The sequence below is a fragment of the Alternaria arborescens genome (assembly GCF_004154835.1).
Source record: "Alternaria arborescens strain FERA 675 chromosome Unknown contig_51, whole genome shotgun sequence".
NCBI lineage: Eukaryota > Fungi > Ascomycota > Dothideomycetes > Pleosporales > Pleosporaceae > Alternaria > Alternaria arborescens.
Window position 1 is genome coordinate 41,651 of NW_021167906.1, and position 23,108 is coordinate 64,758.

Genomic DNA, 23,108 nt, shown 5'->3' on the forward strand with positions numbered 1-23,108 from the left:
ATGGTTGGTGCGGGAGAAAAAAGGGATTTAGAGGTAGAGAAACGCGAAGTCGCGAAAGTTGCGGATACAGTGACGGAAGGTGCAAGCTGCAAGGGTCGCGCGTAGGGCTGAATCGCCAAAACTATGGCGCGTCATACCCCTCACTGTCCACTACTCAACATCCACTGCCATGGATGCGCGCGATTCGATTCACAATGTCTTCAGTACCGATCGCTTATGGCAGCAGCCCTCCTTTTTTGACGATGCCGATTCGCACGAATCGTCACTCTTTGCTCCCTTGGAGCTAGACAGTGGGTTGTCGCGTCTTTTCAACATGAACATGTGAACGCGTCGCTGACCAGCCACAGTCTCCTCAATTAGATTCGACCATCCGTATGCACCAAAACATGACCTCGAACGCGAACTTCGACTACCCGATCTCGACACGTTCGAGTTCGGACCTCTGCCAGAGCTCGATAGTTTTGACGACTCCAGCATTTCCATCGATACACCACCATTAGAGCCTGAGGAAGACGTCTGGAAAATCGCACTTGACCTGGGGCCTGCGAATAAAGATGTTTTGTTCTACACGTGGGAGTCTTTTGAGAAGAAATGTCATGTCCAAAGCCGAACACCATACATGACCGAGCAGGGGCCTGAGGCTTTTGATGCAACGTTAATACGCGACGAGGGCAAAACCAGTGCTGGACGCGTACTCAAGGGGGATGTACTCTTACAGTCACTCTGGAATCTCGGTCTGGGCCGCTCATCCATTCTATTCCAGTTCAACGCAAAGCTGAAGACATTCCAACCCGCCATACTGCATGGACGAGCCTCGGGACTGAGTCTGCAAGCAGCTCAGAGCTTGATCACCCACTTTACACATACCGGCAACACGTTCCTCTATCTGCGGTCTTTCGCAGAACGGACTTTTGCCTCAGCCACGTCTATTCCTGCAAAGGTTGCTCTTGCCACTTCAGTCTCGAGCATCCTAGCAAGTCTAGAAGACACCCTAGGAAAGCAGTTTACCAAGATCCGCTCACTCATGCAGCTTCAGCACCAGTTTGCTAGACCTCGCAACGTTCTCATACACGTTGCTCGCATGGTAGACGCGGTCAAACATGCCAAAACCAACGAGCAACTGTCATCCATACTACACCACCGTCTGCTTGAGCTAGAAGAAGGAGACGAACAGCTTCGTCAGCTATCGTGTCAGGTGCTTAGCCAGGTAGCTAGACCAAGCTTGGAGCTTCTCAGTGAATGGATGGGCATAAGGAAAGAGCAAGCGTCTGTACCTATTTGGCAGCGCGGCAGCTTTGTAACTGTTGAAGACACGTCTGTTGATGCTCTCACACTTGACTACACTTACAGATCTGAGATGATGCCAAGATTCATTTCTCCAGAAGACGGCAACACAATATTTGAGACAGGCCATAGTCTTCGTTTCTTGAAGTCACAACACCCAGATCATCCGCTGGCTCGCCTGGATGGGCTGGCAGTTCAGCCTCCGGACATGGAGTGGGGCTTTCAATGGCAAGACATTGAGATACTGGCATCCAAAGCAAAAGCATACGAAGAGAGGCTCAGACAAGCACTTCTCGCTTTTAGTACAGGTTCGACTGATATGGCACCTTCTCTCTTGACACCACCTGCACTAGAATCTGCGACAGAAGCTCCAAACAACTCCCAGTCCCTGGATCGATACTTCGAGGAATCTATTCAACGTATGGATGAAGCTCCCAAGTGGTCCTCTCAAGCGCTACCAGATGAGCTGCAACTTCTTATGGAGAGGACACTTCAGAATGCAGACGAAGATGGCGGAGTTGCCACCAACACCTTCTCGCCGCCCATGTCTCTGGCGTCTACTCTATCATTTCGTCCACTCATCACAGCGCAAGCAAAACTCGTTAACGCAGCCACTATCCGGTTGTTCTTCCGTTCACATCAGCTGCGGCTTCACTTATCTCTTCAACGACAGTATCACCTTCTTGGCGATGGTGTATTCTCGTCTCTACTGGCAACTGCCTTGTTCGACCCTGACCGCGAGAGTGCCGAACGCCACAAAGGCAGGATGCGTAGCGGAGTACACATGGGATTACAACTAGGTTCACGAACGTCGTGGCCACCAGCGAGCTCAGAGCTCCGATTAGCATTACGAGGCGTCCTCAGTGAAAGTTACTATTCTTCCACGCTCTATCAGTCAACGCTAGGCGCTGAAGCGATCGTCGCACCTACGACGCTTCTCAATAACAGGGACAACGATGAGCTTCCTGGGCAGCTCAACTTTGCCATCCGCAACCTCACTGAAGCCGAACAAGAGAAAGTCATGGACCCTGACGCGTTACACGCGCTTGACTTTTTACGCTTGCAATACGTAGCACCAGCTCCTCTGAACTTGGTGATCACAAGTACTTCTCTCGAAAAGTACGACTACATCTTCAAATTCTTGTTGCGACTTCTGCGCATGCTCTTTGTCGTCTCACATTTGCCACGCAGGTATGCAGACAGCAACGCTCGTCAATTCAGGACCGAGGCATATCATTTTGTTATAACGCTCACAAACTACGTCTTCCAGACAGGTATCACAGAGCCGTGGGACGACTTTGACAATTTTGTTCGAACAGTGGAGACCCGATTACACGAGGAAGACCTCGCGGGGGAACTAGGGGTTCGAGTCACGGAAGGCGTCGCTTCTCTGCGCGATACCCATGACAAATGCCTAGACAGTATACTATTTGCGCTGTTGCTCCGCAGACGACAACGCAAGATCATGGCTCTCGTGGAAGAGATTTTTGACCACATACTCCTCTTCGCCAAGATGCAGAATTCAAATACGCAACAGGGTGGGGAAAGCGTCGAAGCTCTTTACGCGAAGCTTAGGGGAAAGATACGAGTATTTTTGAGTGTGTGCCGGGGCTTAACAGGCAAGCAAGGTTACGGGAAAGGAAGAGGTACCGTTGAAGAGAACTCCATGGAGCGGTTAGTAGTCGCAATGGAGATGAATGGTTATTTTGCTTGATTGCAGAAGGCTTACAACCAGCAATCGTCTTTATGCGAGGTGTCTATCATCAATTCGCAAGATTATTCCGTTTGGTTTATTCCGTCTCATACGGCAAGGCAACAGCCCCACTTTTCACACGCGTGTATATTCCGCTGCTTACACCTGCCCCTAAAACAACAACCATACACTCGTAATACAGCAAGACATAAGAGGCAGCATTCGCCATGTTCTCAGGTATAATCACATTAGTGCTTTACTTGTTTCCGAAACCTGTTCCGAAATGGCCAACCAACGTACGCACGTTCTAGACAATCTCCGCACATGCCTCACAGCGCTGGTTATCCTCCACCATGCTTCGACCCCCTATGGCGGCGCAGGTCCATGGCCATATACCTCGCCTCTATATATGCCGAACAGCTCTCCCATTCTCCTCACTTTCAACGTCATCAACCAGACTTTCTTCATGGCCACTTTCTTTCTCATCTCAGCGTACTTCTCATCAATCGCAGCGAGAAAGAAGACTAGGCATCAGTTTCTTAAAGAGAAGTGGAAGAGGCTAGGTGTTCCGACGCTGGTATTTAGTCTGATCGTGAAGGGGGCTGCTAGAGGGATTCTAGCGTGGAGGTTGAAAGATGAGGACTGGGTCAACATTGGTAGAGAGGTCTTGGAGGGCTTGAAGATTGTTCGGGGTGTTTCGGGGCCGGTGTGGTACTGTGCGTTACTCCTTATCTTTGATGGTTTGTATGCTGGACTACTACCGAGCCATTTTGCAGATAAGTCGCCAAGTCAGAAAGCGATCTTTAAAGCACCGTCCGACGTTGTCAACATCAACGCAGCCTCACCTACGGCAAACACTACCAACTCAACCAAGGAACCACACACCTTTCGTACGACCCAAGTGCTAGCTGCAGTCACCTTGACATCAATATCCTCCTTCGTCATTCGACTCTACTATCCCGTAGGTCGACCCCTTTGGCCAATATCCCTCCAGCTGGCTTATGCATCACAATACGTACTCTACTACACTACTGGGATCTACATACATCGCTCTGGACGTTCACTCCAAGGGTCCATCTCTCCATCTACCTTAAGGGTAATTGGTACAAGCACCGCCCTCATAACCTCTATTGGTCTCTTCCACATCCAATACCTGACTCGTACCGGCATGTCATCCTCTCAAATCATGCCCCTGGTTTTCGGTGGCCCAAATATGCTCGCCCTACTTTATGCGTTGTTTAACGAATTCGCTGGCTTTTTCATCGCTTCATTGATCTTGAAGGCCTTTTATAACGCACGCATGTCTTTCTTAGGGAAACGCTGGAGTGTAGGGAAGGTGGACCTGAGTGTGTATAGTTACGCGGCTTTTATGGTTCATGGTCCTGTGGTCCTTGATTTACAATGTCTATTTGGGAAGAAAGGCTGGGAAGGTATGGGGGCAGTGGAAACGGCGTTCTCAGTGGGAATCTTGGGTGTGGCAGAGTCATGGGTGGTTGGGATGATACTGAAGAAGGCTATCGAGTCGGTGAGGTGGAAGGGATATCTGTGATGCAGATGAAGGCAGACGAGAGAAACAAGAGGGACCTACAATGCGACTTGGGAAGTAGCTTTCAGCCTAAGCAACGGTTTTCAGCATCAAAAAGTTGACGAGACTGGTGTTTGAATAATGAAGCTATTTATTGCACTTTCTATATCGAAAAAAAAGTGTGTGGCTGCCTTGTAGGCCCTCTTATTGGCAGCGATGGAAGCAAGGGGCAAGCCTATCTGTATCACGCTGCTAATCTACGAATCAAGTTACAGACGAAGAACACAAAGCTCTTGCTGTGCCACCGAGTTAGCACGTAAGCTATGCACAAGCAATGGCAAGCGCTTGCAGTGTTTACATTAAGATAAATCCGTCTTTGCATGTCCAGATTCTCCGTACGTAGGTGCTTGCCTGTCAGTTGTTTTTACCACGATGGATCAATCGGAGTGAGAAACCGAGATAGGAGGGACGTTTCGCCTCCACCGGACAGTGACTCAAGGTACGTAAGCTTACAAGCATAGTCCTAGACTCCAGACATTAAGCGCTAGCATGTAGTTATGCCTGTCGGTACCAAAGTTGTGTCGGCAGAGCCTTGCGGTGTTTCCGCCTGGACAAAGACAGTGAAGATCGCCGTCATACTTCCAAATCAAAGCTCAAAGAGTTACTTCCTTAAGGTGCAGCTTTGGTCGATGAATTATCATTGACACCTGCTGATGTGATATCGTGTCCGATAGTGCGCTGCTGGCCAGGGCGCCAAACCTCTCACCGAAGGCGAGTACCAATCTGCATGCGCCATTAACGAGATAGTGCCAGGTCTTGTGCCTCAAGCGACAGGTTGGGGAGAGTATCACGATGGCGATACCCAGATTCATTTCTTTCTCGGAGACTACCACGATATGGATCTATCGGCGGCGCCAGAACCTGTAAGCTTCGTTGAGAGAATCGCCAAACTGCACGCCAAGGGGAAATCACCGACTGGTATGTTCGGATTCCCTGTCTCAACAGTGCTAGGCAAGTTCGAACGTACAACAACATGGGAAAAGAGCTGGGCAGTGTGCTTCGCAAATCAGCTCAAAGACGTTATCAAATATGATAACGAGGTAAATGGTCTATGGCCAGAGTACGACCTTGCATGCGCACAACTCATCCCCAAAGTTATTCCAAAACTCCTGGGTGCCCTACAATCGGATGGCAGAAGTATCGAGCCGGCACTGATTCACGGCGATCTGTGGGAACAGAATGTCGGGATTGATATGGAGACTGGTGATACGATTTTGTTCGATCCAGGGTCCCAACATGCCCATAACGAGATGGAGTTCGGCACCTGGAGGGCTTCTTGGGCTTACCAGTTCAATTACCCAGTATATATGCGACTGTATCAGCGGCATATCGAACCTTCCGAACCTGTAGAGGAGTGGGATGACCGGAACCGACTTTACAGCCTGCACCCATACTTGAATGACTCCGCGGGTCATCCAGGCAGTATTTCAAGAGCCACGTAAGTGTTCTTCCCAGAATGGCCCTCCATTTCATCTAACGGCATGTAGAGCCTACAACGATATGCTATATCTGTGTGAGAAGTACGCACCGTTGGAAAGCTTAGAGAGGTACCGTCCTGAGAACGATGTCAGTGTCACCGGGGCTTATGTGCAGCATGAGACCCACATGATGAAAGATGTCCATCTCAACCAGACAACAATGTCGAGTGCTTCTCAGTCTATTCACACCTGAGTTCAGACATGAAGCGATTCCGAATCTGCAACGTCTGGCCGCCACAGTGGATCATCATAACGATAGGAATTCCGATCATGTTTTTAGGGTGAGAGTAAATACAACGCCAAAATGTTTGACATGCGTGATACCAAAGTCTGGAAATGGGAAGAGTTGTGACGCGTCACAGAGCTCAAGAACGCGTTGGAAGCGCGCGCGGGTGCGCTAGCCAGCCCCCCACCCATGCGCCTTGCGGGACAGATGTAGAGCAGCCTGTGCTGACACGAATATCACTTTCCACTGTTTGAAGAGAGAAAAAAAAAGATCATGCGTGTTCTCATAGAGTATTTCATAAAACCCTGTATCTTACTATTGGAATTTCTGTCAAGATGCTTACACTACCTTGGCGCTGCACCAGATAGGAGAGTTAGTGCTCGAAAATCACACGATCGGTTCTTGAGACCGTCGAGACAGAGGGTATTATATCTTCAAGAAGAAATAATCATAGAATTACATGTTCAACTACTATTCCCTAGAACCCTAGTGTCACAGAAAGTAAGGATAAGAAAGTGAGACAATCGAGAAAGTGACTACCGGAGCGATCCCGCTTTTCTCAAAACGCCCAATAAACCACCCTGAAGATGACTAAACGCCAGACCAAGTGACAAAGGAGAACACGAATCCCTAACTACCAGTTCCAATGTGACATCCCAGTCCTCTGTCGAAGCCATGCACATTTATCAATCCAAGCCTTTCGGTCGCAACGGAAGGACAGCCATCTAGGCCTTACCCTTCTTCGCAAGGTAGTATGTCAACAAGTTCAAGTGTTGTTCTCTCGCACCAGCAACGGCTTTCCAGAAACCTCCGTCTTCCTTCGCGCCGTCTGATCCGTTTATGCGCTCGTGCAGTGCGACACAAAACTCAATGTCTGCTTTACGCACATCGGCGTCCTGGTCGTCCATACAGCGTACGGCTAATCTGCCTAGACGCGCAGTCTGCTCAGGTGATAGTGCAATGCTCTTAGCGCCGCTCATCTCGACGAGGGATGCAAGTGTGCTCAACGCCATGGTCGTAGAGCGGGTCGACACTTGGCCAGGCTGAGAAGAGATCGAAGACTTGGAGTTCGGCGAAGACGTTGGGGTCGATGCAGGTGTGTCCTCAATCATTGCGAGGACAGTATTAAGGCAATCCAGAGTCTGGCCGTACTTGACGATCTCGTCTGCAGTTGCCTCAAGGTCAATGGCGATATGCGATGTGTTTTCGTACTGCGCCTTTGTCTGCAGGATGGTACGAAGTACTCGAGAGTAGTATCTTGCAGTTTCTTTGCGATAAAGAGAAAGCAACGCGCGAATCGTTGCTAGAGCCTGTACCTTGAGGTTGACAGCCTTCATCTGGGGTGCCTTCAATTCGTGAACTGGGGCCTCGAGGAAATCGAGGCATGCCAGTAGAAGTCTGCCAAAGTTCTCGTCATTCGGCCCCCAGATTTCTTGGTTTGACTTGACCATGTCCTGCATGCGTCGGAACATGTGAGCCTCAACCGTGCGTCCCTCAATCTTCTTAATGCCACTTGCAAGTAGCTGTCGGTTCTTAAGCACTTCAGCGTTGTTCGTGTCGTAGCTCTCTGTGTGCAAGACGCTTCCTGTACTATTCGTTTTGTGGTGACCGCGTGGGTGCTCTTCGTTCCCATTACCCATCATGATATCACTTGACATGCTTCCGGTGCTTTGGCGGCGCTCGTTGGCCTTCTCGTTGATGGGAAGCTCTTCAAGTACCTGCTTCTCTGGCCCATTCTCAATAGTTGTGTGTTCCTCGCCAACGAAGGGATCCTCAAACACTTGAACTTCATCTCCGACATCGGTACCACGAGTGCTTGGTCGATCTGGAGACCTTATACGTGGGCTACGCGTTGAAGAGCGCAAGCTAGCGCTCTCCAAGTGACCCATAGATTTCGGACTCCTTAGCGCTGCTGCACGAGGGCTGGGTATCGGCAATCGACCGATTGACTTTCTCGGTTTCGGAGGCGTGTCGTGTGTAGATTGCGTTGTTGGTCGCGCAAGATTAGGAATGACCATAGTAAAGTTGTCCTCGTCTCCTAAATCCACAGCTTCATCGTCTACGGATACACTTCCACCCAGACCGTTTCTTGCTCGGAATGGGATGGTACCACCATCATGGTGGCTTTGCGATCGGACCCAAGGCTTTACCATTGTCAAATCTTCTTCTTTGGCCGGGCTTACAGCAGGGCTCTCGCGACGAGAGCTCATGCTGGGGGACTTGCCATGGGCAATGGGTTGACCAATTCTTGACTTCGGACGCGCCGGGCTGACATTCGGGCTGTTCTGCGTTTGCGCTCGTGGTCTTGCATTATTCTTTGGCACAGCAGGCTTCTTAGCCGTTGGTGCAGCAGGCGTCTTTTCCGGGGTCATGGAGGGCGTTACTTTTCCAGGCCGTCTAACAGCGTAGGGATCGGCTGTCGCTGGTCTATTCAATTCTGGTCGTCGGACAGGACGACGAACGGTGCCCGACATCAATGACCCGGTGCCGGTAGAGTTCTTGAGTGCTGATTTCGTTGACTCTCCCGACATTGCCGAGGGTGGTCGCGCCGGACCTGAGGAAGCCGTGGAAAGGTTCGATGTTGTTCTCGCACCTAACGACTTGGCTGGTTGTGATGTTGGCACCGGTGAGTAACTGGCAGCAGCAGAGTTGGGACGCTCAGGGACACCTTTCGCAGCCGCTAGTTTGGCTCTCCTCTGTTCAGCAATCTTCTCCTTCAAGGCGTTACGCGAAGCACCGGGACCTATTGATTTCGAAAACGAAGCTGTGCTGGTTGACGACGAGACGGCGCCGCCATTCGGGTTGTTCGGATCTCTCTCAAGTGCGGTTTTCTCTCGTTTGTCAAGCGTATCGAACATCCTGGGAATTGTGTTAGTGGCTTCTGTATCAATGCTTCTCTATGGTCAAGCTCACTTCTCGGCCCTTTGAGGCCATACCAAAGCGTAGGTCCAATAGGCGCTTCGGTATGCCTCGCGCACCTTGGGGTTAGCGTCAGTGACGCCTCTGCGGATCAAAGTATCCAATGTCTCCAAGCCTCCTGAGTGTTCAATGTGCGAAGTGTGTCGCTTGATCAAAGTCTTCGCCCAAGTTGCCGAGTGGGTTCGTGGTTGTACGTTCTTGTCTTGTGAAGCCATGGCTACATGCTGCAATACGCGACTGTTGTACGACACGCTCTGGAATATGGTATCTACGGTGACGGCTCCGTTTTGCGCTGCAATGTTCTTCGTGGCACCGCACATCTTGATGAATGATTGCAGAAGGATTTCAACCCAGGGATCGATGGCGGAACCCAGTGTTTTCGCGAGCTCCTGAACTAGCAGGCAGCCGTTGGTGGACATGGTCGTTCGGAGGGAGTTGGCAACCTTGAGGATACCGTCCAGAAGCGACTTGATGCCTGCGATGAAAGTAGCGTGGAACTCATGAGGTGCGTTGCCCTTCAAAATGCGCCTCAACTTGGTGCAGTTCTTGTCTCTGGCGAGCCAATTTCCCTCACTCTCTTTTCCTTCGTAGCAAGGCGCCATGTCGCGGAAAACATCGTCCAGCTCGCGCTGTGTGTAGATGTGTATGGGGTCCATGACTACAACTTCAACTGGAGGAGGCTGCTCGCCCGCAAAGCTGTCTGTGAAACCAGCATCAGGTTGTATTGTCTCGGCGCGTTTAGTTGGGATAGGTCTGGAGATGGGAACGGGCGGTTGCGCGGGCGCGACATCTGTACCTTTAGACATGGCGTCGTCGTCGAGGTGGGTTGTGATGTAGGTAGCAATGGCTTTCCGGACGTTTAGGGCGATAAGTTGCTTCTTGAGGTTCGCTTTCGCGTGTTCTGGTGCGTGTCTATTGTGATGTCAGTCGCTACCATGGCGCAGCATGCCAGCCAATTGACATACCCAAAGAGATCCACCACCGCCTTCTTCGCGGTGTCGCGCACGCCGGCGTCCGCGTCTTCAAGGTTTGCCACGAATTGGTTGGAGTAGCTCTTGAAAGGGAGGCCTTCGGTCTTGTTCATCTGTCATCACCAAAGCGTTAGAACATTTTCTCTCCTTCCCGATGCGCCACGGGGGGTACGGACCTTGACCACCCACAACATGGCAGATTCTTTGGCGCGAGGATTGGTGCTCTTTGCAGCATCGTGCATCAGCTCATCGATCTCTGTAGGGCATAGATAGTGCAGATCAGCCAGAATCTGTGAGGCGGCACTGCGATGGCTTTCGCGCGCATCGCCCAATTTGTCGGCGAGAATGGAACATAGTATCGGAGACTGTGACGTAAGAATCGACGTCTCTTTCTGGAGTTGCAGACGCTTGATAAAGTGGCTCAGTGTCGAGAAGCCCGTGGAAACGAGGGCGGCCGAGGTGGCGGCAGTACAGGCGATGCGGATGCATTCGAAGATGGGAGCCTGACAGCTTTCAGGGACCCGATTGTGCTTGATGCTCGATTTCAGCGTGCTGAATAGGGCAAGTCGAGACTGGACATCGGTCGACGGTTTCTGAAGTGCCTTGAGCAGATCCGACGTCTCTTTCTCCATCTTGGGCGCAAATTGGCCCTGTTTTCAAAAAGATTCTGCGATGTTGGAGGCGGGGTTTGTTGTGACCTGCAATGTTTATGGGACGCAACTGCCCTGGGTTCACGCTAGGTCGCCGAGCAACCGTCCGTGCGCTTGCACCTCGCCGCACTGCCGCTTACCCCAGGCGCGCTGAATGATCCACCCTCCTACGAAGCTTCTAGAGACGATGCGAACAGCTGGTCATGACGTGGGGCTGCTTTCGAGTTTGCTTTACTCTTCACGTCGAATTGCAGAGGACATGACCTGACTGAGACTTCCTCCCTTGCCACGTCAGTGACCAAGACAGCAACACCACAGTAAATCACTCAAGCGGGGCCGTGGCAACTGGAAGTGATAGGCCATTACGCCGGATGCGCAGGCTGCATTAGGGGAACAACGTTTCGAAAAGAGCCGAGTGTGAAAAACAAAAACAAATATTTTGAGCGAATGAGTGATTTCATTGTGAGCTATTGGTCGCTATCGAGCATAGGTAATGACAGATGCATTCTCTTTGTCCATTGAAGCGCATCGTGACATTCAAGACTCCTTGTTCTGAGCGTTCCTCTCGTCCCAGACACTGACAGCCTCCTCAGCAGCCTTGACCCCGCTGAGAGCCATGGCACCAAAGGTAGGTCCCATGCGATTCGCGCCATCAACCTCACTGAGTTCCATGCCGCCAACAATCAGACCAGGCACAATCTCACGAGTGCGCTTGACGATGGCATCTTCGGCGGTGCGCATGTCAAGGCCACGCATCCCACCGAGCTTCTCAATCTGCTGCATGGACACGAGGCGCTTAACGGAGAAAGCACCGAATGGGCCGTCATGGCCAGTGGTCGAGATGACGAGCGGTGCATTGATGGTGTTTGGGTCCATGCAAGACTGGTCTGTGAAGAATTAGTAAATGCCGAAAAAAGTAAATGCTACAACGTACCATCGTGATGCATGGAAACGAGAGTCCAGTTGGTGACAACACCAGCGATGCGGACTGCGTTGGGGTCGCTCGAGGTAGGAGCTGGGCGAGTAATGAGGTCCTCAACAGCTGTGGCGTTGAACAGCTTGACGTTGGGGAATTGCAACACCTTGGACAATAGGGTCGACGTGAAGAGTGCTGCGTGCTTTACGACGACAAAGTCACCCTCGTCCTCGTACGGCACGCCGATCTCATTCAAGAAAAGCTCAGCAGGCTTGCGCATGACCATGGCGCTGAAGAGCTGACCACCGAGCCAGGCGCCACCACCAGGAGCAACACCAGCCTCAACAATAGCGATCTTCAGATCGGGGCGCTTTGTGGCAAGCGTGAACGCAGCAGACAGACCACATGAACCGGCACCAACGATGACGATGTCCGACTCGGCGTAGGTATCAAGATCGTTAAAGTAACGGCGGGTCATTGCACGAGATACCTGCGATTCACGAATGGGAGCGAATGTGAACTTCTCCCAATTGTTCTCCAGCTCAGCGACAGTCTTCGCCTGGCTGTTGGCTGCGGCTTTGACAGCAAGGTCCTTCTTGGTACCCATGTCGTTGCTAGCAACGGGGGTTTCGTAAATGGCGGCGGGAGGAGACATGTCGAAATATGTTCAAGGGTCGACACCTGCGAACTGTTAAGTCTGTTCCACATAGGGAGAGACAGCGCAGAGCATGATCCTTTTCGCAGGTATTATCCTGATCAAGTTCGAAACCGTATAATCTCAGAACGAATCCAGCAGTATCAATCCACCACACTGAAGTAGGATAACCACAACAGTGTAGGAGATAAACACTGCTAGAAACGAACACCGGTTCATGCAGTATACTTAGCTGTAAAAGTACCTAGATGACTTGAGGACAACGCCCACGTGCGGAACATGTTCGGCATCGTGGTTGCCATACTTGGTAGGAGTATCTGTATCACCGTCAGCCATTGGTCTCAGATGTTGAAGTAGTGGATGAATACGGATACTGATTGAATTCAACTTCGCAAAGACAGTTAGACTGTTGTAAGGAAAAAGAAACAATGAGAGGCAGATTGATCGAGAGGTTTAAATATCCCAAGGTACCCCGCCGTCCCGGCCATGAGTATCCTCAGTCATCCGTTGAGGTGGGGTAGCTGTAGCTATCTGCGTATGAATTGCTCGAATACAGGAAGACCCACTATATCGTACCGCGTCTGGATCCACGAATTCAGCGCCGCGGAGTATCTGATTAGTGTAAACAGTATTTGGTGACAGGGTCCTGCATTAGTAGCCTAGGTTCGGACGCATCACTGAGCAATAGACCAACAGCAAGAAGGACCGACCCACACAACGCGGGAAAATCGAAGAGCACACATGCTCGTGCAATAGATGCAGTGACCACAACTCCCAGCGTGATTTGACGATAGATCCGGTTAATACTGTCAGTGTTGTTGTTCTTGCGTGTTAGCGTGAAAGCTGCGCTAGGCGAGCTAACTTGGCATTGCAACATTCTCCGAGAAGCGACATAATGACGCGTTACTGCTACAACTGTATGGTAGATCCAATGTTGCACTGTGGTGGCAACTTCTGATGATTGAAGAAATGCCAATGGTTTAATACAAAACTTCCAATTTCAACACTGCATGGGAGAGCATCCAGATGAATGTTTGCTACGTGACCAAAGACTCACACTGATAGGAGGCGTCGAATGTAGTTGAAAATACCCGGTAGACTTTTCACTTAACAGGTTTCAGAGGGAAAGAATCCAGTCATTTGGTTGCCCATGTCTTCATACGGGCTGGCAAACTTAATCGCGTACCAAAGGTAAGGTACTATGCTTGACTCAATAAGGTTGATCGAGATCCGACCAGCAGATAAGGTTGACATGGACGGCGACGACCGAGTTCGAGTCAGGATAGAGGCATGGCGGATGCTGAATGCCAGCATCTTGGGGTGCTGATCAAACGTGGTGGCGGACGGCAGAGAGCGATCAAGACATCCGAATGTCAGGCTGTCAGGTACGATAACGACAGATGTACAGGAGAACCTCGGTGTCGCGGCAAGTGCAGCTGAGACAGACGTGCGGCGACTGTCTTGGGTAATGTGGTACGTGGCACTTGTTGCTGTCTGACGGTATGCCTCGTATGGGAATGGGAGGTGTTGGTATTTTGGAGAGCGCGAATCGCGTTTGGGCGCTGACTCTTGAGGCGGCGGGCAGATCAGCAGGGACCGTTCGGCTCGATGAAACGCGTCTGTGTACGCCTTGTTATTCCCGTTTGTTTCAGGATCGTGGCAGAGGGATACCGAGGGAATGAGCAAAGTGCCGATTGGTAAGTATTTTTCCGACGCGTACAAAATGATGGGGGCTGGCCACGCAGACATGGACTGCATGTGAGGATCATGGTTGTGTGCGGATGCCGAAGACTCCAAGAGACGGGGCCTTGACGGCGTGGTGCGATGAACAGCATTTGGGTCTGATGGTTTGACAGGACCTTGTTAGCGTCCTGGACGTCGGGGCTGTTCGAAATAGAGACACGGGTGTTTTGCGGGGAATGAACGCGTCCTTAATCTCTCGAGGTCGCCAGTACTTTCCGTGAGGCAGGTGCGCTCACCCGACATTCGATGCTGAAACACGCGGTCGACACTGTCGGGTGTGCACATGTTTGTCAGGCATCAAGTGGTTGAAGTTAGTGGTAGGCCACCAAAGCGGCCGCGTTCCTGCATGATCTAATGCTAGACATGTGTGCAGCGCAGATGACGGACATGTCGACGCTGAAGGAGGCGCGCCAGGGGAAAGGCCTCAGATTGCGTCAGCTATTCTGGGCAGCTGGGAAGACTGTCGAGCGGTTCTTTGATTAGTGCGGAGAGAATTGGTGTTATTAATCAGGCTCGTGATGCTGACCGTCATGTCGCCTTGTCGAAGGTGGTCAGAGAGATGGAAGGTTCAAGTATATGCCACGCCACACCGCCAGACAGGCTCCATGCTACGTACTGCCAGAGGGCAGAGATGAATCCAGACCGAGCAAGACTGTCGCATTTATAAATTATAGGCGCAGCAAAAGTGATTACCGGGCCGTTGTCGAGCAAGGCGCCCACGATCTGCGATGGCGTGTGCTTGGCAGGGCCTTTGCGCAAGTCGTAATAGCGTGGTGGAGCTGGAGTCGCAGCCCGGTCTCGAAAGCTGACCACTTTGCGTCTTCGCCTTGGGACGTGTTTGGAATTCCATAGTCGTGTTCCCAAGTGCGGCACCTGCTAAGCGCCTCAACCACGGCCTGCAAGTAATCACTGAACTAGCAGTCCATGGGAGGCAGGGCCAAATCTCGCAGAGGCTGATATAGGCCTTCACTTGATATCGCATGTGGTCCCTTGTCGCATGGATTCGTCTGCCGCGTATCTTTCTCAGGACCCTGAAAGCGCACTAACCCGCCCATTGGCTATTCACCTCCACACCACCACACGCCTGAGGGGACCGACGCCTGTGAGGTGCAGCTGTCTCGTCGACTAACTAGCCCTCGTCGCGCACAGAAGCCGTTCGCCAGTGCACCGACGCTCCTTCCGGCTGTTGACTTTGCTTTTGCGCCGTTTCCACTCTCGACCTTTCTCTCGCCTGGTACCGTGGAGCGAACTTTTGGGATCGCCCAGACGACCTGCGGAACCACGACGTCCACGACGCTGCCCGTCTGCGAATTGTCCCTTCAGCTCCTGCACAAGCCCGGCGACAACCACGCGGCAGCACTCGCGCTGCCCGCCACCATTGTTCCTTCACCGACACATACATTGCTAGCACACCATGGAGAGTCCCGGGGCCTACCCAGAGTCTCCGATCGAGGACGAGGTCGTATATCCGTGCAAGGGATGCGGAGAGGTATGACCAGCCGCCCCGCGAGTCTCTCTTCATCCGCTCATAGCAGTCTAGATCCTCGAGGAAGGCAAGGCCTTTGAACTCGGTATGTATTCCCCGCTGGGACACCTCCACCCTCGCGCCTTCCTCCCACCACCACTCCCCCCCCCAGACCACCTTCCGAGCATGTCGTATGCTAACATTGCCCAGCCGGAAACCGATGGCATATCGACTGCTTCCGCTGCAACACGTGCGGCACCCTCCTCGACTCGGATGCGAACCTGTTGCTGCTCGGCGACGGCTCTCTGATATGCAATAACTGCACATACAGCTGCAACCATTGCGGGAACAAAATCGAGGATCTGGCCATCTTGACCGGCGACCAGGCCTTCTGTGCCAACTGCTTCAGGTGCCGGAATTGCAAGCGCAAGATTGAGAATCTGCGCTATGCCCGCACTTCACAGGGTATCTTCTGCATGTCTTGCCATGAGTCGCTCATGGCTCGACGGCGTAAGAAATCTAAAAAGCCACCCTCAGTCGCACCCAAGGTAGATAAATCCTTGCCTGCTCTGCCTCCCCAAGAGCAGGCGACCTCTACCTTCACCCCAGACCTCGACACGCCATCCGATGTCTTTTCGGAACCCACCACGACCGACGTATCTCCCAGGCCCCCCCAGCCACGACGGGGCGATTCATCATCCAACTTTAGGCGAGATGCCTCGCCAATTGGAGATATTTCACGAAGGGGTACGTAGACATCATCTGGCTTACGCCAATTTCTATGCCTAGCTGACACTTTCACTCACAGATAACACAACGCTCCCCGCAACAACATACAACAAAGACAGCAATACGCGTTCAGAACTTGTAGACAATGGCGACGACGGTATCCTTTTACCTTTTGCTCTGGACCCCAACCCTGCGCCAGGCCCGTCACCACTTGGCCGACCCATTAGCCGCTTCAACGACCAAGCATTAGGAGCTAAGTCCAGTGGAAATGGCGCCACTAAGAACGGCCGCGACTACTTCAGCAGGCCTACCGGCGATCATCGCGAGAAATTGAAGGAAAACAGCTCCCGAGAAGCCTCCAAAGAGAGACGCCAAACACAAACCACCCAGAGCCCGCACATCGCTTTCCAGGAAAAAGGAAGACAGCCTTCAGACACACTGGTCGAGACGCTCAGGAAGAAGAAGGACAGCTCTAACGAATCGCCTTCAGCTGAGCCCCGGTCGAGGAGTCAGCACGCTTCTCCCGCTCCTTCAGCTGCGGAGCCCTTCAAGCTACAGGATGTTCCAAAGAATAAGAAGGCCGAGGCCAAACGCAAGGACTCTGACGAAACACCGTCACCACAGCCCCAGGAACGAATGCAGTTGCCTACTTCCTCCAAGAACGACACCATGTCTGCGCGGCTGAGCCGCCCGCTGATTGAACCTACATTCACATCTTCCCCACCACTTGGCTCGCAGGACTCACCGCAAACCTCGGAATCGTCGTTCGGATCCAACCTTGTAGTAGAACGACCTGCGCGTGGCGATTCGCTCAAATCCTCGGCTCTGAAGCCATCAGCTCCCATTTCGCGAAACGAAAGACCTAGCCCGTCACCCACCACGCCTACCCTCAACCATCCCGAGCGAACATCATCCACAAACACAGCAAGTGCGAATCTCAACGCGGGGCTTGGTATACTCAGTCCTGCGGATTCGCCATCCTCTAAAACTCCATCAGATCCGCCTGCGCTTCCCGCGCGTTCAGGTGGGCGTCCTGCACAACCTTCGACTGACACATTCACGTCTCCACGCGCACCCCCACAACCGCCCACCGTACAACACCACAAGACAAATGAATCCATCAGTAGTGCCCAAAGCGAAGCATCTCGAGAAGCATACGGTGCTGGTGGCCTTCCCCGGTATAGCCACCAGGGCGATTTCTCCATGGACGAGGACTTCGCGCGCTTACTTGGAAGCCAAGATGGCAGAGATGATAAAGAGACCGGAGTCTTCAGGAGAGTTTCGAACGCTGTCTCTAAGCATGGACGCAGTTTCAGTGATCGTGGCTCTGTCACATCGCGAGGTCACAAGAAATGGCCAACGAACGGCTCGATCGACATTAGCAGCCCCACAGTTGCCTCGCCGGATACCAAAGAAGAAGGCGTCAATCTGCGAAACGAGCTGCGCCGCGCTCAGCAGCGGATCGCAGAGCTCGAAGCTGAAAAGAATGGGCTACAAGAATCGATGCACAGCGCAGCCGACATCAAACAAGCGAACACGGTTCTGAGAGAGAAGCGAAACACAATGGCAGTCTTGGATACGCAACGCGAGATGGTGATTCGCGAATTAGAGATCATGACTGAACATCTCAAGAAAGCCAAGAGCAATCAGGGCAACATTGAGATCAACCAACTCAAGTCAGACATTCTTAAAGAGTTTGCAGGCTCGCTGCAGAAACTGAAAGATAATCTGGGGAATCAAATAGAAGACCTCATTACGAAAAGGTCGGATTTGACAGAAGAGATCTCGAATCTCATACAGATGAAAGACAAAGGTTTCCAGGAGTACGAATCGCTTACGGCTGCTAATACCAGACTCTCTGCAATGAATAGGGATCTGGTGGACAACATACAGACAAATCTCAAGAACAACAAGAAGCCTGGGCAGAACCTTGACGTGGCTGCGAATGGCCTAGGCATATACAACGCTCAGCAAAAGGGCGGCAAGTCAGAAGTATCAGTAGATACACAGCCAATACCCCATGAGCACTCTTATGCCAATCTCCATGACGATACTGAGGCGACAGTCGCTCAGCCGCAGGTTGTCAACATCAGGAAGACTGGAAAGCCTACCAAGTTTTCAACATGGAAGAAGGGTGGGCAGGCCATTACAAAGAACGTCACCAAGGGCTTCAAGGGCGCGTTCGGTTCAGAGCAGAAGCAGGAGGACTACAACGTCAAGGTCATTGGTACACCGTATGGATCCGTGCACTCCGGGCCTGACATCGCATCCATGTCCATGTCTAGTTCCATCAAGAGTCGAGATACTATGGACCAAGGAACTCCGCGCGGCTGGTTCGGTGGAAAGCCCGGAAACGTTCGACCAGGCGGACCACCCCAAGCTGGCTTCAGGCCCATGCAGAATAACAACACCAGTACTGCTAACCTGGCTGCTGCCGACGCCAGTACCGTGCTTTTCGGATCTGATCTGACTGCACGTTGTGAATTTGAACGGCAGATGATTCCACGCATTGTCAGTCGATGCATCGAAGAGGTCGAGCTCCGCGGTATGGATGTGGAAGGCATATATCGTAAGAGTGGAGGAACTTCTCAGGTGAACCAAGTCCGTAGCGGTTTCGAGACGGACACCGAGCACGATATCTCAGACCCTGATTTGGACATTCATTCAGTCACTTCTGCGCTGAAGAACTACTTCCGCAGGCTTCCTGTGCCGTTGATCACGTATGACGTTTACGATCAGTTCCTGGAAGCGGGCCGTAAGTACACGCCCTTGAAAGATAAAGCAAGCGCTAATGAATCTACAGAACTTGAGGAGCCGAATGCTCAAGCCAAAGCTTTGTCTGCCGCTGTGAACGAGATTCCCAAGGCTCACCGTGATACACTACAGTTCCTTGTGTTCCACTTGTCGCGCGTCATACAACACGCCAGCGACAACTTGGTATGTATACACAGTGTGCGTTCCAAATGCGTGATGACTAACACTTGACAGATGACACCACTCAATGTCGCCGTCGTCTTCGCGCCAACCATCATGCGGCCCATGGACATCCAGCGCGAACTCACCGATGTGCAACAGCAGCGCGTCGCCGTACAAGCTCTACTGGAAAACTACAAGACAGTGTTTGGCGATGAATGAGATGAGCAATTTGCTCATAAGACACTGCCATGGTAGTTGAAGACGTCTTATCCTTCTGTTATAGCGTTTCCATTTTCAGCATGTGTATCTACAGCGGGCGTTACGGGCCCGATCTCCAAGAGTTGCTTTGTCCTTGTCTTCGTGTACCATACGAACCTGCACAGTTTTGGATCCTGTCTGTATCAAGGGCCGTGAGGTGTATATTGAGGGAAATGATGGAAATTGTTATTATACCCTTGGGCCTTTTCTGCTTGGTCAATTGAGCGTAGGCTGCAGTATATAATGAATAGTTGAGATGATAGTTTCTGCACGCATGCGGGCCGGGACCTAGACTTTGTGATCATTCACATGCTCCACAAGGATGTGCTGTTCCTGTGCTTGGCGGTTTCGCTACGTCGCCGCTAACGCGCTCAGGATGACGTCGTCGGTTACCGCCCACTAAGCGAACAAGCATGTGAGGGAGCCTGTTTCCGGTCTCACACGATCGCTCATCAACTTCCCATAGTTTCCCGGTACTCCTCGACTGATCTGCAAACCACGCACTCGGCCTTTTCACGACACAACCCTTGCCCCTTACAGAACCACTATCCCCTCCATACATCATGTCTTACGCAGAGATGGCTGCCAAGGGCCCCAAGCAGAGCCCCGAGGAGGTAAGTCTGTCAAGAGCACTGCATAACCTGGGTCAATGCTAACTCAAAGACAGGCGTAAGTCATACTTTTCATCTTCTTGAAGTCGTTTTTCTGCGACGGCGACTGCTTAGGATAGTTCGCAGCATGCCGTGGTACCCCACGGTCTTCAAAACACGAGCAATGAGCTTCAAGGAATTGAGCTGTAAAGTCGTTCTAACATGTACTCACAGTCGCGCCCCAGCTCAACCCCAGGTCGAGCACGCCTCTGATGATAGCGTCCACTCCCTTGTCGACGTAGACAGCCCTCACATCTCTTCCGTTCCCTCCGACTACGAGTCGCAAGAAATCAAGACCGACACTCAGGCTGAGCGCATCGAACGCGAAGAGGAAATCAAGGAAGAAGTCAAGAACGTCAAAGAACGGGCTGCTGCAAAGAAGGATGCCGCGAAGGAGAAGGTGAAGAAAAACGCCGATAACCCGGTTGTGCTGAGCAATGCGGTCGGTCTGGCCGTCGTTGGTGGCATTGTTGGATTCGGCGCATACAGGCAGTATGTTCGCGGCGAGTTGACCGGCAAGGTCGTCGCAGCATGGGCTGCTGTCATTGGACTGTTTGGTGTTGGCGACTACTATGTCAGCCAGTATGTTACTCTCAAGAGAACCGCTATACGGATTTGCGTGCTAATCGTTTTAACAGGTACTTCTTCAAGCGCAACCCCCCGAAATAGACACCATTCAATCGTCTTTTTCAGATTCGCACTTCACTTCAATAGCGTTTTCATACAACAAATTCGTACTGAGATCTTGATCATCTGGACTGTACCAATTTGGCTATGTTACTTTTGCTTTCTCGCGGTACCATACAGCAAGCAAGAGGGTCTCTACCCGGTTTCGGTCTTGAGGCGAGACGCTTCCATCAGTCCACTTTTGTATATATGAGGTCAACGTTCAATATACCCGTTCGAACATCATATTGATTACACTACCTTGAAAGCACATGTTCCTCAGTATGTCGGCAGAATGCAATACACGAGCAGATTCCAGGCATCATGGCAAACGTATTCGAGATGACCAGAATTCTTCAAAGTTCTTCCACGTGATCCGGGATCTCCAGCCACGCAGATCCCTGCTCCTTCCGCTTAGAAATGCAGGTCCCATAACTTTTACGTAGTGACGACACTTGCATGGACCGTTGACATCCGCCACGACTCTCTCCTAACATCTTCTTTCTGTTTCACGTCCTTTGGCATCATGTTTCGTGCAGCCCCACGGTTAATTGCGCGTCCAGCGCTGCGGATCGCGCCACTACGGTCAGCCGCGCCGGCCAGACGGTACCTCAGCACCGCTCCACCATCACAAAAGTCGAGAAGTTTCAAGAGTCTGGTTGCGAGAGTCGGTATTGCGGGAGCAATAATATACTATTACAATACCACAGATGTTTTCGCGGAAGAGCCAAGACGTATGTTTGGACCTCGGTGGACGGTGTAGCCGGACGAAAGAAACTAATCCTGCCTTCAGAACTTGCTCAAGCCCTCCCAGAGACCGAAGTCGAATCCGAACACCTCCCAACCATCGAATCTATCTCCGAAGAGCGCAAGCGGAGACAAGCGGTACAGGCACAATTAGACGCTCAAAAGCAGAAGGAGGTTGCGAATGCACAACAGAATGCTAAGCCTTCAGAGGATGGCCAGGGCGGCATAGAGGGGCTCGAAGAGGAGGCAGATCAACAAGGCGCATTCAACCCAGAGACAGGCGAGATCAATTGGGATTGCCCATGTTTGGGCGGTATGGCTCATGGGCCTTGTGGTGAGCAATTCAAGGCAGCCTTCAGCTGCTTTGTGTACTCTACCGAAGAGCCCAAGGGCATGGACTGCATCGACAAGTTCAAGTAAGTCCACATCATGACAGTGGAGCCTCGACAGCTTGCGAGACTTACTATGGGATGAATGACTTACGCGTCATAGGGACATGCAAAACTGCTTCCGCGAATACCCTGAAGTTTACGGTTCAGAGCTAGACTCTGATGCCGACGAGGAAGATGACATGACAACCTCCACGGAAACACAACAACCCCGCTCTTCGCCTACTTCTGCCCCGCCATCAGACACCTTCTCTTCCAACGCGCAGTCCGACTCCAGATCACAACCTGCCGCCGACGATCATGCCGCCTCAGCCAAGGGCGAGTTTTCTAGTGAGCGTAGCTCGAAGCCTCACACCCCACACGAGAACAGCCTAGTCCCTGAGGAATATAAGCCAAATGCCAAGCACAACCCAATCTATGACGCAAGGGGAGACATGAGCAGCCTAGATAGCGAAAAGGAGAAGGAGAAGAGCAAGCAAAAGCCAAAGGGTGACAGCGATACCGAGAAGGCGAACAAGGCAAAGAACCAGGTCAAGAGCCAAGAACCTGTCAGTGAGAGTGAGAGCATGGTACCCAAGGCTAGGCATGACGAGAATGCGAAGGGAACAGAAAAGTTAGAGAGGAAGTAGGGTACTTGTAGGGTATGTGTGGATGGAGACGTGATATGAAAGCGATGGCATTGTATTATACTACCTGTACAGCATGTTTGGAGAGGAAGAGGCTTACGTTACCTGCTACTGACGACTAGGAAAACTCATGTATAGTATATATAGTTCTCATCATACACTCAAGCACTTTCATACCATGGGTTCTGTGGGCTTGGAGAATAATTTGCATCGTCTTTGATAATAGAAACTACTATACAGCAGGACTCGGAGTCTGCCAAAAGAAAAACAGGAAGGTTCAACATATCAGGCCATCTAGCATGACTCTTTGCAGGCACTCACTCGTTTATACGCCAGAAAACACCTTCCAACGAACCCAACAAGCGTCAATCCCAAGTTGAGGCGTCATACTGTCCTGACGCTTGTATGCCTCTGACTTGCCCCAATCGTCTTCCCCCTTATCAACGACATCTTCGTCCTTTCTTCCTTGTCGATAGTACGGAAGCATCTCATATGCACACCCAGACTTTGAATCATAGACACTCGTCTCATACACATCGTCC

General features: G+C 51.7%; 8 protein-coding genes across 8 annotated transcripts; 6 read left to right on the forward strand and 2 right to left on the reverse strand.

The window, feature by feature from the left end:
• Window positions 1-169: 169 nt before the first annotated feature.
• Window positions 170-2,998, forward strand: AA0111_g11493 (hypothetical protein; the record flags this gene model as incomplete). Its single annotated transcript, XM_028645365.1, has 2 exons — window positions 170-290; window positions 348-2,998. The coding sequence occupies 2 exons, from the start codon at window positions 170-172 to the stop codon at window positions 2,996-2,998; spliced, it is 2,772 nt and encodes a 923-aa protein (XP_028500921.1).
• Window positions 2,999-3,260: 262 nt separating this feature from the next.
• AA0111_g11494 (hypothetical protein) lies at window positions 3,261-4,526 on the forward strand (the record flags this gene model as incomplete). Its single annotated transcript, XM_028645366.1, has 1 exon — window positions 3,261-4,526. One exon carries the CDS (start codon window positions 3,261-3,263, stop codon window positions 4,524-4,526), a length of 1,266 nt encoding a protein of 421 aa, XP_028500919.1.
• An 872-nt stretch (window positions 4,527-5,398) lies between these two features.
• On the forward strand, window positions 5,399-6,233 carry AA0111_g11495 (hypothetical protein; the record flags this gene model as incomplete). The annotated part of the gene is made up of 2 exons (XM_028645367.1): window positions 5,399-6,000; window positions 6,050-6,233. 2 exons carry the CDS (start codon window positions 5,399-5,401, stop codon window positions 6,231-6,233), a joined length of 786 nt encoding a protein of 261 aa, XP_028500925.1.
• Window positions 6,234-6,991: 758 nt separating this feature from the next.
• On the reverse strand, window positions 6,992-10,788 carry AA0111_g11496 (hypothetical protein; the record flags this gene model as incomplete). The annotated part of the gene is made up of 4 exons (XM_028645368.1): window positions 6,992-9,125; window positions 9,180-10,097; window positions 10,151-10,269; window positions 10,333-10,788. 4 exons carry the CDS (start codon window positions 10,786-10,788, stop codon window positions 6,992-6,994), a joined length of 3,627 nt encoding a protein of 1,208 aa, XP_028500918.1.
• A 555-nt stretch (window positions 10,789-11,343) lies between these two features.
• AA0111_g11497 (Thiamine thiazole synthase) lies at window positions 11,344-12,377 on the reverse strand (the record flags this gene model as incomplete). The annotated part of the gene is made up of 2 exons (XM_028645369.1): window positions 11,344-11,693; window positions 11,741-12,377. The coding sequence occupies 2 exons, from the start codon at window positions 12,375-12,377 to the stop codon at window positions 11,344-11,346; spliced, it is 987 nt and encodes a 328-aa protein (XP_028500924.1).
• Window positions 12,378-15,534: 3,157 nt separating this feature from the next.
• Window positions 15,535-19,449, forward strand: AA0111_g11498 (hypothetical protein; the record flags this gene model as incomplete). The annotated part of the gene is made up of 6 exons (XM_028645370.1): window positions 15,535-15,609; window positions 15,661-15,691; window positions 15,796-16,332; window positions 16,394-19,069; window positions 19,118-19,251; window positions 19,303-19,449. The coding sequence occupies 6 exons, from the start codon at window positions 15,535-15,537 to the stop codon at window positions 19,447-19,449; spliced, it is 3,600 nt and encodes a 1,199-aa protein (XP_028500923.1).
• An 813-nt stretch (window positions 19,450-20,262) lies between these two features.
• Window positions 20,263-20,807, forward strand: AA0111_g11499 (hypothetical protein; the record flags this gene model as incomplete). Its single annotated transcript, XM_028645371.1, has 2 exons — window positions 20,263-20,720; window positions 20,777-20,807. The coding sequence occupies 2 exons, from the start codon at window positions 20,263-20,265 to the stop codon at window positions 20,805-20,807; spliced, it is 489 nt and encodes a 162-aa protein (XP_028500926.1).
• A 523-nt stretch (window positions 20,808-21,330) lies between these two features.
• On the forward strand, window positions 21,331-22,569 carry AA0111_g11500 (hypothetical protein; the record flags this gene model as incomplete). The annotated part of the gene is made up of 3 exons (XM_028645374.1): window positions 21,331-21,538; window positions 21,598-21,967; window positions 22,044-22,569. 3 exons carry the CDS (start codon window positions 21,331-21,333, stop codon window positions 22,567-22,569), a joined length of 1,104 nt encoding a protein of 367 aa, XP_028500904.1.
• Between the last annotated feature and the right edge of the window lie 539 nt (window positions 22,570-23,108).